General features: G+C 41.5%; 1 protein-coding gene across 1 annotated transcript in view; it reads left to right on the top strand.

Annotated features, from left to right (window-relative positions):
• The window catches only part of cactin, a 35,161-nt gene extending 22,416 nt beyond the window's left edge, over positions 1-12,745 (top strand). The window contains exons 6-11 of the mRNA XM_070859789.1: positions 2,799-2,991; positions 3,568-3,690; positions 4,294-4,353; positions 5,091-5,213; positions 6,029-6,306; positions 10,500-12,745. Of these exons, the coding sequence (XP_070715890.1) occupies positions 2,799-2,991; positions 3,568-3,690; positions 4,294-4,353; positions 5,091-5,213; positions 6,029-6,306; positions 10,500-10,990 (1,268 nt within the window). The 3' untranslated portion in view covers positions 10,991-12,745. The remainder of the gene's footprint in view (positions 1-2,798; positions 2,992-3,567; positions 3,691-4,293; positions 4,354-5,090; positions 5,214-6,028; positions 6,307-10,499) is intronic.
• Positions 12,746-14,030: the final 1,285 nt, after the last annotated feature.

The raw sequence follows: 14,030 nt of genomic DNA, 5'->3' as shown, positions 1-14,030 counted from the left end.
GAATCTGTCCATTCCCCAGTCTGGATTTACATACTCGTGTTGTGGACTCTCAGTGTGTATGAACTCCTGGCCCCTCAGCCTCTGCCACTTTGCTCTGTCCAACCTGTGTCTCTCCACATAACTAGCTCCCAGCCCAATCTGTCTCCCTGCGTAATCTATATCTTATCTCCTATCTGAAGTCCTTGGCACATTTGCTCTCTGTTTTATGACTTGGCCCTCTATATCTCTTTTGCACTCTAGTGCCCTGAGAAATGGTGCCCCAACTCCTGAATCTTTGGAACTTAAGAAAGGAAAAGCCGAAGTAATCAAGCCAAGCTGTTCAAATAAAAACCTAGAGTGAGGCTGCTGTGACCTGGACACTAATTGACGGGAAGGAAGATTGGACAGCATAGCATAGTATGAGAAGCCACAGGCAGAAAGGACACTCGGTGACCAAGAGCACCTGTTTAATGCCCAAGGCTTCTGTTTCATTTTGATGTTTCTCAAGTTGGAGTTAAATGTGTGGAGATTCCTGCAGCAAATTGACCAGAGCAGAGCTGCAGTTCCAGTTCTTGTCTGTCTCTAAAGATTAGGTCCATTCTCTTGTCTGTTTATTTGGTCTTTACATTAGTGCTTCCCATTTAGATTCATGGCAAAAAAACATGTTTAGCAGCCAAGAACTACAGTGCAGATAAAGCATGGCTACCAAGAGAAAGAACCTGTATAAAACAACCACAGAGACTGGAAGGAACAAATAGCCTGAGGACCAGAGAGAACCAAACAAGTGGAGAAAGAGAGACCGAATATAACCCTCCAATACAATGTCGTCTCAGTGAAAGGCTTTGTTGTGGTTGGAGAGCAAAGTCCAGACCCGTTTTGTTATTTTAGAGACGGTGGTTAGGATGTTTATTTTTGTAGTATAAAGGCTGCAGTCCTGTGCCTATATGCCACGGTTCTTGGGTATGTTTATTAGTATATTTACAGGAAACACACATCACAGTCTGTTGAGCTCAACCTTCACTTATCTCCCTCCTCCTTCTGTTCCTTTTTCAAACTTATGGTTGCACTCTCGCCCTGTCTAGCAGCACTAATCCATAGGCATCTGCTTTCCATAACCCTTTACCCACTTTCAGTACCAGTCCGTATCAGTGTGCATCGAGATGTTCCAGGCTACCTAAACATTTATCTCTCTATTCTGACGTCCATGGTTCCAAGACTAACAGACTGGGTTAGCAATGCATAGAATGTATTATGATTAGTACAGATTACTTAACCTCTAAATGTAAACAATGTGTAACCTGACCCAGAGCAGGCTGCTCACGACCTCTGGACAGAAATTGAACTGTTAACTATTTGCAGAATTCCAGGTTTAGGTTCTCAACTATAGAGGTTCATCTAAAAATGGAACTTAATACAAATTAATTCTCTTACTATCTCTTGATTTTAATCTCTTAACAAGTCTGTTGCTACTGCAAAGTGCTGGCCGTGAAAGGTGCAGAAAGTGGTACAGTTCATCCCAAGAATATTGGCAGGGGAGACGTAGTACAGGGCACTGCAAGTCTAGGGCTGCAGGGCCTGAGCTCCTGGACCCAGCCCCAGCAGGGTTGAGCCAGTTCCAATAATAGTCTAACAGAACCCCCTTCCACATGTGCTGGATGGCAGTGACTGCCCTGGGTCTCCTGAACACCCGCTCCATGCAAAATTCACATCTCAGCTGAGGGACTTCTTGAACTCCCCAAGATGTCTTAGCTACAGCTACCTGAAGCTGACATTTGCCCCAGAGTACCCTGCTCTGTGCTTCAAAAACTGACAAGTCGAAGAGTTTAAAACCTGAACAGACTTTTGGAAACTGACCAATCATGTGCATTGACCAGGGCAATTTGTCCCTGCTTGCCTCCTACGTGGTTACAGTGCCCACCTCTGACCTGCTGCATATTGGCTGCCATCTTGGGTCATTCCTTGGCCTTTTTTTAAAAAAAAGGTAAAATCTACAAAATGAAGCTTATAAAGGAATACAAGAGGCATATGGAGAGGACACATGGAAGGAGAGACTGAGAAAAAGGGAGAAAGATTGTAAAATAGACCTTGAGATAAGATAGATATGTTAATGAGATAAATTGTGAGAGGAGACATACATTAAAAATTGAAGAGAAGCAGTTAAAGAACTGGATAAAAGCAGGGATACAGTTATGAGAAGGAGTGGGCAGTTTATGTTTCTGTCTGTGAGCAACACCACAGTTCACACATAGTACTTAATTATGTTTGTGGTTTTCTGTTAATCGGACACAATTTTAACTGGTAATAGGGTGATGAGCAGCAGATATAATCGTTTTATGAATTGCAAAGTATCTGCATATTATGGTTTCAGTGCTTAAAACATTTCTTTGATGTTTACTGTCGCTGATCACATCACATCTTTCTCACTGTAAACGTGCCTTGCAAGATGCGATGTCATGTGAAAACCATCTTCATTTTATATAATGGAATCTCTCTCTACCTCAATGGACAGGTGGATATTGGAAATTAACTGATAATTGAGTCTTCAAATTTTGGTCCTGCACCTATGGTACTGAAACACCTTCGGCACGGGATTGCAAACAAATATAGTACAGATAATAAGCATTAGTTTTGACAAGTCATGCAAGGCCTCGTGATGTGAAAACTCTGACAGATAATAGCAGTTCCACATTGAGTAAGCACTAGTTTATAGCAATGTGCAGACATATTCTTTGCTCTGGTATTGGCCATGTGCAATTTTGTTAAAAGCGAAGAGTGACTATTTCTATTTCATAGCGGTCTTTTTTTAAATTCTTGTTAAGGAGAGAGACGAGAGGGAATCAACACTTCAGTGAGCACTGATGTCCAGTCGGTATTTAAAGGGAAAACCTACAACCAACTTCAGGCGCTGTACCAAAACATCGAGGCAAAGATAAAAACTGGTGGTTCAAATCTGGACATTGGCTACTGGGAATCTTTATTGCAACAGCTCAAGGCATATATGGCCAGAGCCAGGTAGGACTGAGGACAAGAGGCAGAGGGTGATGAAAAGGAATTCATTCTGGGTCTTAAAGCTTCCTATTGGTTCCTTCAGATGTGCTTTACTATGGTTGTAATGGAGGTGCATGTGCAGGAAGCTTGGAGTATTGATGTCATTGGGTGCTATTTGCCAAAATATTGGATGACCCATCATAGGAGCCTGTAGCCACATGAATAGAAAGAACATGTAGGCAATGGAGCTACAAGATGTGGATTCAGGCTAAATTCCAGGAGTGATCTTTGTTTCCAGAATGTTGCCCAAGTCGTCACTCTTCACATGTGAACTTGGACAGACAGTCAATCATTGGGCATCAAACATAGAAGTTACAACAGAGTATCTGGCCCAATCAGTCTCTGTCGGCATTTAGCCTCCACACGAGCAAACGGGCTTCAATCACTTTTATCCGCCCTGTCCCCAATTACTTTGTTTTCACTCAACGTGCACTAAATTGTGCATTTAACCAGTCAGACATGAAGAAGTCATCGATTTTTGTTCTTTTTTCCATGTTATTTGGATGAATTAATATTTTATATTTGTGGTGTTTCCCTCAGACTCCGTGAAAGGCACCAGGATGTGTTGCGGCAGAAACTTTACAAACTGAAGCAGGAACAGGGAGTGGAAAGCGAGCCCTTGTTTCCCATTCTAAAGAAAGAATCACAGTCTCCCAAGGACAAGTATGTATCTTTGCAGTTTGAGGTTCGGTCCTACATTTGGTTAATAGAGTGCTAAAGCTGTTGACTGCCCCTATTTTCTATCATTTTGAATCATGCACTAATCTCATTTTACGTCTTAAATTAGAAGCATTCTTTAGAAGCTGTCACACTGTAAATGTTAGCATTGCTACATATTAGTCAGCTTGCAGATCTGTTATTAAATATCAGTGATGCATGTAAATACTATTTCCTTGTCATTCATTGCAGTCAACTGTGCATGGTACTGACCACAAAACGTAGCTGAGTAAATAATACAGCTCCCCGCAAACAGGTTAAAGTGTAAAACGTCTTGGGCTTCACATGTTGATGAACTGATGAGGCATTGTTGTCGTTTGTAATGTTATCTGAACCACCTAATGTATTACTGCCTTGTAACATTCTCTTTCATGTTGGTCAAGACCATTTATTTATTATTGCAGAAATTGTTCTGTTCAAAGCATGTTTCATAAACTATGTGTTATGTATTGGCCATCTTCAAGTGAGTGATTTCACTAGGCTTACTTGCAGAAGATATTTGTTTTTCTAAATTGTCTCTTACTCACATTTACTTGTGTAATTTTTCAGTAAAGATCACAGCAACCTGGCAACACCTGACAGTTCTAGTGCAGAGAACTCTCCACTCAGGTAAGGATATTTGATGACGTTAAAGGAATACTCCAGATAGAGATGAGAATTTTTTAAATCTTTCCTTTATGGATGTAAAATGACATGCTGTTGTATGATACCTTCTGTAAGTTAATGCTTTGGCAGTCTCTTTATTGGACTGGCCACCATGAATTTCAGAGAGCTATGTCATAGAAGTTTGAAAATCGCTGTGACCAATTGAATACAATGACGAAAGCATAAAATAACTGAAATGTCAAGCAATAACAGAGCTATGTCTGATGCTGGTTTCAGCTGAATTGCTTCAGCATTAATTCCAAATAGAATGTTATTTCGGTACAGTAGGATCATGCACTACTGTAGAGTCTTTATGACCCAAGTAATAACTAAACACTGGATGGAGGACTCTTCAAATACAGAGTAAATAAGTTTTGCTCATCTTGTGGGGATATATAAGGCCATTAACTTATTGTCGTAAGTTCTTTTCTGAGACTGGAATGGAGATGCAGTGTTGGAAAGCTCTGTGTACTGGGAGTGTTAGTATTGAATCTCACTTGTGCTAGGTGGAGAAAATATTAGCCTCTCCATCGTTGCAGCATCTATCTACAACAAGTAATAGCAAGTGGTTAATGGATCGTGCATGAATTGTGATGGAGGGCCAGACTCAATTACGGTCATTCATTGTAGCTATCATTCAAATCTTTTTTTCTGCGCAGTTTCAATTGATCTAAATCTTTTTATTTCATGTTTTTTTTCAGAATTGATGAAATGGGCCAAAAGGAATTGTGTCAGAAACGCTACAAGCAGAAGCAAGAGCAGGGAGTTGAAAGTGAGCCCTTGTTTGCAATTCGAAAAAAAGAGCCACAGTTTCCCAAGGACAAGTATGTATCTTGCACTTTGTTATGCTGCCTGTGGCTACTCCGGAGGCCCAGAAATGTTAATTTAGCCCATTTTATGTCCCACTGAAGTAGGCACCAATTGAATTTCACGTCTTGCAGTACAAGAATTATTTAAAAACTACTTCAGACAGTAAATATTTACATCCCAGTCAATCCCATGGCATTGGCCACAGACCAGATCTCTCTCCTTGTAATTTCCCTTCTTTCTCCCGTTTACATTTTTTTTCCTTCACTTGTTCTCTACTGCTCAATAATTTCTTTCTCACTTAGCTTCACACCCACCCTCCCTCTGCCCTCACCCCCTCCCTCTGGCCTCTGCCTTGCCCCCTGCATAAAGACAAGATTAGAACTCCCAGGTTATCGCTAGACTATAAACATTCTTATTGATGTTGGAATTTGTGTTCTTTGATCTGCGAAAATGTGTACGATCGTTCTCCAATCAACCTTCTGGAAGGTTCAAGGCAGCTGGCATTTTATAATTAATATTAGCACAGAAACGCAGCTACTTCTGTGTTGAGAGCATCTCCTTGAGATAGTCTTCCACACCACAGAATAGCAAACTGTTGTACCAACAACTGTAACAATGATTGAAAGGAATATAACCACAACAAGGATCAAACCTGTTTCAGCCTGCTTTGGAAAAGATGTGGATAAAATTCTTATTCCCTAATTAAACAAATCATTTCTGGTGCTCTCGTGTTCAATAATAATTTTGAAAGTGTTTCCAACTTTATGGCACTGAGGCCTACTCGTCAGCAGTATTAGAGTGAGGTGCTGATTTTATTCGTATCACGCAGGTCAAAAGGTGAAGACAAGGAAGTACCAGGCACTTCTGCCTCAGGAGCTCCAGAACCAAATGCAGAAGAGGAGAATGCAGAGCCTGAGGCTGAAGCTGAAGGGGAGGCCGTGCTCACTGAGGAGGATCTCATCCAACAGAGCTTGGATGATTACGATGCTGGCAAATATAGTCCAAAGTTACTCAGCCCTCATGAACTGCCTATGGACACCCACATAGTAGATGCTGAAGAAGACCTGCAAAAATTAATGATGGCGAGGCAGCAGTTGCAAGTGACAGGTAAGAGAAGATGTGTTGACAAAGTGATCTTTCAAATTCTGAAAGTTATAAACAAATATAAACTGTTGCCTCCCACCACAGCCATTGTTTTATAATTTTTATTAACTGTCAACATTGCAAACAGCAATTCAATTTTTATTTTATTTATTTAATCTTTCAGCACCAGATGCAATGTAATTTTCCTTGGCCAAGGTTTCCCTTAGCTATGGATGACAAGTCCCTCTGACGTCCATTCCATTTCCTGTGCCTCTGCTCTCGCAATAACAACAGGGTCACCCTTGTTTTCACCTTCCACTCTAGCAGTCTCCGCATTTGCAGATCATCGTCTGCAACTTGCACCACCTAAAGAAAGACTTGGATTTATATAGCGCCTTTCATGACCACTGGATGTCTCAAAGCGTTTTACAGCCAATGAAGAACTTTTTGAAGTGTAGTCACTGTTGTAATATAGGAAATGCGACAGCCATTTGTGCACAAGCAAGCTCGCACAAACAGCAATGTGATAATGACCAGACAATCTTTTTTTTTGTTATATTGATTGAGGAATAAATATAGGCCAGGACACTGGGGATAACTCCCCTGCTCTTCATCGAAATAATGCCATGGGATCTTTTACATCCACTTGAGAGGGCAGACGAGGCCTCGGTTTAACGCCTCATCCTACAGCACGATCCCATTAGGAAGTACATCCTCCCAACCCATTCTGCTTACCAGTATTTTATTTAAACTTTGTTCGTGCAATCATTTATTTCTCTCTAACTTTTTTGGGAGACAGGACACAAAGGCTGGAAAATAGACAACAAGGAATTTGACACCACTAAATGGTATATACTTCAATGCAAGGAGTATAGGGAATAAGGCAGACGAGCTGAGAGCACAGATAGACATTACTGAGCTATTACTGAGATATGGCTGAAAGGAAGGGCAGGTATGGCAGCTCAACTTTCCTGGTTACAGGGTTTTCAGACGGGATAGAGAGGGTGTAAAAAAAAGGAGGGTGGGTCGCAGTATTAATTAAAGAAACAATTACAGCTGTGAGAAGGGATGATTATGTCAGAGGTGTCATCAAACGAAGCCATATGGGTTGAATTGAAGAACAAAAAAGAGGCAATCACACTACTGGGAGTATACTATAAACCCCCAAACAGTCAGAAGGGGATAGAAGAACAAATATGAGGGCAAATTGCTGCAAAGTGCAAAAACTATAGAGCTGTAATAGTGGGAGATTTCAACTACCCTAATATTAACTGGGAAAAAAGTAGTGTATATGGTATAGAGGGTGCGGAATTCCAAAAATGCATTCAGGAGAACTTCTTTAGCCAATATGTAACAAGCCAAATAAGGAAGGGGGCGGTTCTGGGCTTGGTTTTGGAAAATGAAGCGGGACAGGTGGAAAGAGTATCAGTGGGAGAGCATTTTGGTGCTAGTGATCATAATTTAGTAAGATTTAGGGTAGTTATGGAAAAGGACAAAGGTGAACCTCTCAATTGGAGTAAGCAAATTTTGCTGAGCTGAGATGGGATTGGCCAAGGTGGACTGGAAACAGTTACTTGATGGTAAATTAGTGTCAGATAAGTGGAAGGCGTTCAAGGAGGAGATCCTGAGGGTACAGAACAAGTATGTTCACTTAAAGAAAAAGGGTGCGGCTATCAAATCTAGAGCCTCCTAGATGTCAAGGGACATATAGAGTAAGATAAAGATAAAAAGGGAAGCTTATTACAGATATCGAGAACTCAATGCTGCAGAAACTCTAGAGGAGTACAGGGGTACAATTAAAAAAGATATCAGGAAAGCAAAGAGAGCATGAAATAATATGGCAACTAAGATCAGGGAAAACCGAAACATGTTTTATAAATACATTAAGAGCAAGAGGATAACTAGAGAAAGAATGGGGCCTATTGGAGACCATAAAGGAAATCTGTGTGTGGAGGCAGAAGATGTGGGTATGATTCTTAATGAATACTTTGCATCTGTTTTCACAAAAGAGAGGGGCAATGCAGACTTTGCAATTAGGGAGGAGGAGTGTGAAATACTGGACGAGATAAACATAGTGAGAGAGGAAGTATTAAGGGGCTTAGTAGCTTTGAAAGTGGATAAATCCCCAGGCCCGGATGAAATGTATCCCAGGTTGTTAAGAAAAGCAAAGGAGGAAATAGCAGAGGCTCTGACCATCATTTTCCAGTCCTCTCTGGCTACAGGTGTGGTGCCAGAGGACTGGAGGACTGCTGAGTGGGAGTACTCTCACCGGGGTTGTACCTTTGTTTAAAAAGGGGGAAAGGGCTAGACCGAGTAATTACAGGCCAGTCAGCCTAACCTCAGTGGTGGGAAAATTATTGGAAAAATTCCTGAGAGACAGGATAAATCCTCATTTGGAAAGACATGGATTAATCAAGGACAGTCAGCACGGATTTGTTATGGGAAGGTCATGTCTGACTAACTTGAATGAATTTTTCGAGGAGGTAACCAGGAGGGTCGATGAGGGCAGTGCATATGGCGTAGTGTATATGGATTTTAGCAAAGCTTTTGATAAGGTCCCACGTGGCAGACTGGTCATGAAAGTAAAAGCCCGTGGGATCCAGGGCAAAGTGGCAAGTTGGATCTAAAATTGTCTCAGAGGCAGGAAGCAAAGGGTAATGGTTGATGGGTGTTTTTGTGACTGGAAGGCTGTATCTAGTGGGGTTCTGCAGGGCTCAGTGCTGGGTCCCTTGCTTTTTGTGGTATATATTAATGACTTGGACTTGAATGTTGGGCGTATGATTAAGAAGTTTGCAGATGACACTAAAATAGGCTGTGTGGTTGATAATGAAGAAGAAAGCTGCGGACTGCAGGAAGATATCAATGTACTGGTCAGGTGGGCAGAACAGTGGCAATAGAATTTAATCCGGATAAGTGTGAGGTAATGCATTTGGGGAGGTCTAACAAGGCAAGGGAATACACATTAAAAATGGTACAACACTGAAAAGTGTAGAGAACAAAGGGATCTTGGAGTGCAGGTCCACAGACCCCTGAAGGTATCAGGCCAGGTAGATAAGGTGGTTAAGAAGGCATATGGAATACTTACCTTTATTAGTCATGGCATGGAATACAAGAGCAAGGACTTTATGCTTGAACTGTATAAAACATTGGTTGGGCTGCAGCTGGAGTACTGTGTGCAGTTCTGATCACCACATTACAGGAAAGATGTGATTGCACTGGAAAAAGTGCAGAGGAGATTTACAAGAATGTTGCCTGGACTGGAGAATTTTGGCTATAAGGAAAGATACTGGGTCTGTTTTCTTTGGAACAGAGGAGGCTGAAGGAAGACCTTATTGAGGTGTATAAAATTATGAGGGGCCTGGTTAGAGTGGCTAGGAAGGCCCTGTTTCCCTTGGCAGAGGGGTCAACAACCAGGGGGCATAGATTTAAAGTAATTGGGGGGGGAAGGTTTAGAGGAGATATGAAGGGAAATTTCATCATCCAGAGGGTGGTGGGGTTCTGGAACTCACTGTCTGAAAGGGTGGTAGAGGCAGAAAGCCTCACCACATTTAAAAAATACATAGATGTGCACTTGAAGTGCTGTAACCTACAGGGCTACGGACCAAGAGCTGGAAAGTGGGATTAGGCTGGATAGCTCTTGGTCGACCGGCGCTGACACGATGGGCCGAAATGGCCTCCTTCCGTGCTGTAAATTTCTACGATTCTATGATAGCTAGCAGGTTCTCATTTCTGTATGCCAACTGTATCCCTCAAAGTCTGGGAAGCAAGAGGAAAAGCACAATAATGATCTGACTAAGACATTCCCAAGCATCCAGTTACAGTATTTTAATGTGCTACATGTTGGTGTCCTGGCCAACATTTAGCCCTCAATCAACATAACAAAAACAGATTATCTGGTCATTATCATATTGCTGTTTGTGGGAGCTTGCTGTGTGCAAATTGGCTGCCGCGTTTCCCACATTACAACAGCGACTACATTCCAGAAAGTACTTCAGCGGTTGTAAAGCGCTTTGAGACGTCTGGTGGTCATGAAAGGCGCTATATAAATGCAAGTCTTTTTTTCATAACTATATATAAGAATATTATATATTCAGGATCTACAAATTAAATTACTAATTTTAGCTATAATTATGACCTATAATTCCGTTGAGTAGCAAATGTATTCTCCGTTGGATTGAATTATCGTGTGTTTTCAGTGTTTTATTTGTTTTACGTAGGTGATGCCAGTGAGAGTGCTGAAGATGCATTTGTACGCAAAGCCAAGGAGGGGATGGGCACTGACGAAGCTCAGTTCAGCGTGGAGATGCCCTTAACTGGCAAAGTGTACCTCTGGGCTGACAAATACCGTCCTAGGAAGCCACGGTTCTTCAATCGTGTCCATACAGGCTTTGAGTGGAACAAGTACAACCAAACCCATTATGATTTTGACAATCCTCCTCCTAAGATTGTCCAGGGTTACAAATTCAACATATTTTATCCTGACCTTATTGACAAGAGGGCAACCCCACAATATTTCCTTGAGCCATGTGTGGACAACAAAGACTTTGCAATTCTCCGCTTCCACGCAGGTCCTCCGTATGAAGATATTGCTTTTAAAATTGTGAACCGTGAGTGGGAGTACTCTCACCGGCATGGTTTCAGGTGTCAGTTTGCCAATGGAATATTTCAACTGTGGTTCCATTTCAAAAGGTATCGTTACAGAAGATAGAAACACCAAGAGTAAATGTTCATGACTGGTTATCATGTTCCAGTTGCATCCTTCATGCAAATGTCAACCAGTCATGTTGTATGATAGTTTAAAAGGATGTTCCCATGCAGAACTGTAAAGCACTTTTTCCACAATGATGTGAGCTCATTTTAATCCTCCCCTATACTGTTACTATTCCCGAGTGCAGTTTCTGTGGTTATAGGAACACAAGTTTATTAAAGGCTTGTATTCCTGCCCAGCTGGAAGAACTAAAACTCCTAAAATATCTACTTTTGTGTGTTTTGGGGGTGATATTTGTTTTATTGATCCTTTCTCTTTTGGTGGTACTTAGCATTTTCTGATCTTGCCCACTGGCTTTCCTTATGTTGAGGAAATATTTTAGTTACTTATCCTGTGAGGATATAACTGCCACAAGCTTATAGTTTTTTTTTACTGTGTGGAACAATAGACTGGGATTCTGACACGTAGGCTGCCACACAAACCCTAAATATCTTATTTTCTGAGTCGAATTATTAGTAAAGAAAGAAATTTAAATTCTGCAGTACCTTTCATAACCTCAAGATGTCCCAATTCAGTAACTGTTATATAGGCAAACCCGATGATCAGTTTGCACACAAGATCCCACAAACAACTATGAGATAATTAGCAGAAATGTGTTTTTTTTTTTGGTGTTGATTGAGGAATAAATGTAAGCAGGACACTAGGGGAACTCCTGCTTTTCTTTTAATAATGCCGTGGGATCCTTTACATCCACCTAAGCAGGCACACTGGTTTAACATCTCATCTGAAAGATGGCACGTCCAACAACTCAGTACTTCCAGATTATATCAGTCAGTCTTAGAGTGGGGCTTGATCCCACATGTTTGTGTTTTCAAATTTACTGCTAACGTATCCCTGTATGGAGATGCCCTGCAGTAAAAAAATATTTAAGAGCTTGCCTGTATCATTTAAGTTTTGCGTCTAGTGCCGTCTATTGTGTCACACTTAAAAAGTCACACATCGAGAGCTCACAACAACAGGGTAAAATTAGTGATAGGTTGAAATTATCCCCCTATTAAATTACCAAATATGCTATTGCAATTGAACTCATTTTGATTTTGGACCAAAAAGCAGGAAAATTAAACGAGCAACAATTGAGCACACATAAATAGATTTTTGTTTCCCCAAAAGCTGCCATTCGCTGAACAACAAGCATCACAAAATTGACCAAGTTGCACAGATTACTTCAGGCAATTTTTGTCTGTCATTTTTCTTCATCCGGCTGTGAACATACAGCAAGCAATAACATTTATAATAAACGCATTAAAAAAGGGCACAACTCTGAAAGAAGTAAAATTGCATATCAAATTTAATTACTAAATGTTAAACAATCTGCAAAATAATTTCGATCTGCTCTTCTGGCTCGGGCTTCAGTTGGAAATTGACCATAGTCCTGGAACTAATTCCTAGCGTGCATTGAATTATGGGAGTTTTTACCCTATTCCTGTAAAACTACACGATCCACCCCAGGATAGCCTGTGCAACATGCGAACTAGGTGAAAAGGACCGGGGATCTTTTGTTTCTGTGAAGATGTTTTGTGTGAGATGCATCATACGAGTTGCAGTATTCTTCCTTTTGTTGGGGAGCAGCAGTACCTAGAATAGTATGTGATCCAGGCAAAAAAATTACAATTAATTGTGAATGTTGCAGAAAGCATGTTAAAGTCACCTTTTCATCATTTTATACAGTTTACATGAATAAAGATTTTGACTTTATGATGTTTGGGGTGAGTCCTTTTGTGTTGCTGAAGGGACCACTGGGCGAAGCTTGTGAGATGCTTTGGGGAGCTCTGCCATTAGAGTCCGAGTTAATCAGCCATGCTTATACCTGGCCCAGTGCTGATAATCGGAAATTGGACAGTGGAGGTTTGGTGGGGGCAGCTTTTCTTGGCAGTGATACATCAATGATTGATTCAGCAAGAACTGAAAATATACTGTGGGAAGTAAGGAGGAAGAAAAAAAAAAGTTTTTTTTGATGATGGAAATAGCTAAGACAAAGAAGGAAAGTTTTAAGGAAACGACCAAAAAATAAGTACGGGAGGGAGTGGGGTGCAGGGTTGCTGCAGAAGCCCACAGTTTTAATGTGGAGCCAGGAGGAGCACTTGCCTTACTGTTTTGGTGGCAGCCTGCAGCGGTCTCTTTAAGAACCGCTGGTCAGGCCGTCTGTGGACCGGTTATTCCCGCTTTCAGAACACCCAACATACTGCACGCCAGCAAAATACAGGAGAATTTTGGGAATGTCCCACAATAGCGACATTACGATAAAGGGGGCCGATTCCGTTTGCTTCTCTTGACCGCAAATCAAGCCCACTGACGGCAGTCACACTTGGCTTTCAAATAGACATTTTGCACCCCTCTATAGCGGGTGCTGAAAATGCACCCATCATGGGCACAGTGCCCTGCCTGTTTTATGTAAACGTCCTGACCCTGGAAACTGGTAGGATCAGGATCTCTATACCAGTGGATCACAGTTCCTGCTCTACTGCACTTAGTGGAGTGGGATCGTGGATTTATGGACCTATTCACAGCAACATTACCAGTACCAATATTCAAGAGGGATATATATGGCCCTTACGGCTAAAGGGATTAAGGGGGATGGAGAGAAAGCAGGAAAGGGGTACTGAGGTGAATAATTTAGGATTATTAACCATGAAGGGGGCAAGTGATTCTGAACTTCACAATGTGACTGGGTACTTTATAATACCACTTCTTGTTAGGGCACTACTGGTCCACAGTGCTGTGTGGCGATACTGTAGCTTTGACTCATATTTTAATTTAAATGTTTCCCCCCCCCCCCCCCCCCTTTTGAGAGAGAGAAATTATTTTTTTTGCAGGGTAAGGTGGGCAGTGGCTTGTGGGAACAACTGGCAGTTCTGGCAGTCAGTTAAGGATGTGCTGCAGGGGCTGGACCTTGTTTCCTTTGACAATCTGTTTATACTATTTTTCCACTAGGGTCAACAGGCTTAATTAGTCCTTCAGTGTTTGCTCTTAATTTCAAAGA

The sequence above is a fragment of the Pristiophorus japonicus genome, chromosome 18 (genome assembly GCF_044704955.1).
Source record: "Pristiophorus japonicus isolate sPriJap1 chromosome 18, sPriJap1.hap1, whole genome shotgun sequence".
Taxonomy (NCBI): domain Eukaryota; kingdom Metazoa; phylum Chordata; class Chondrichthyes; family Pristiophoridae; genus Pristiophorus; species Pristiophorus japonicus.
This window is presented reverse-complemented; position numbering and strand designations above follow the sequence as displayed.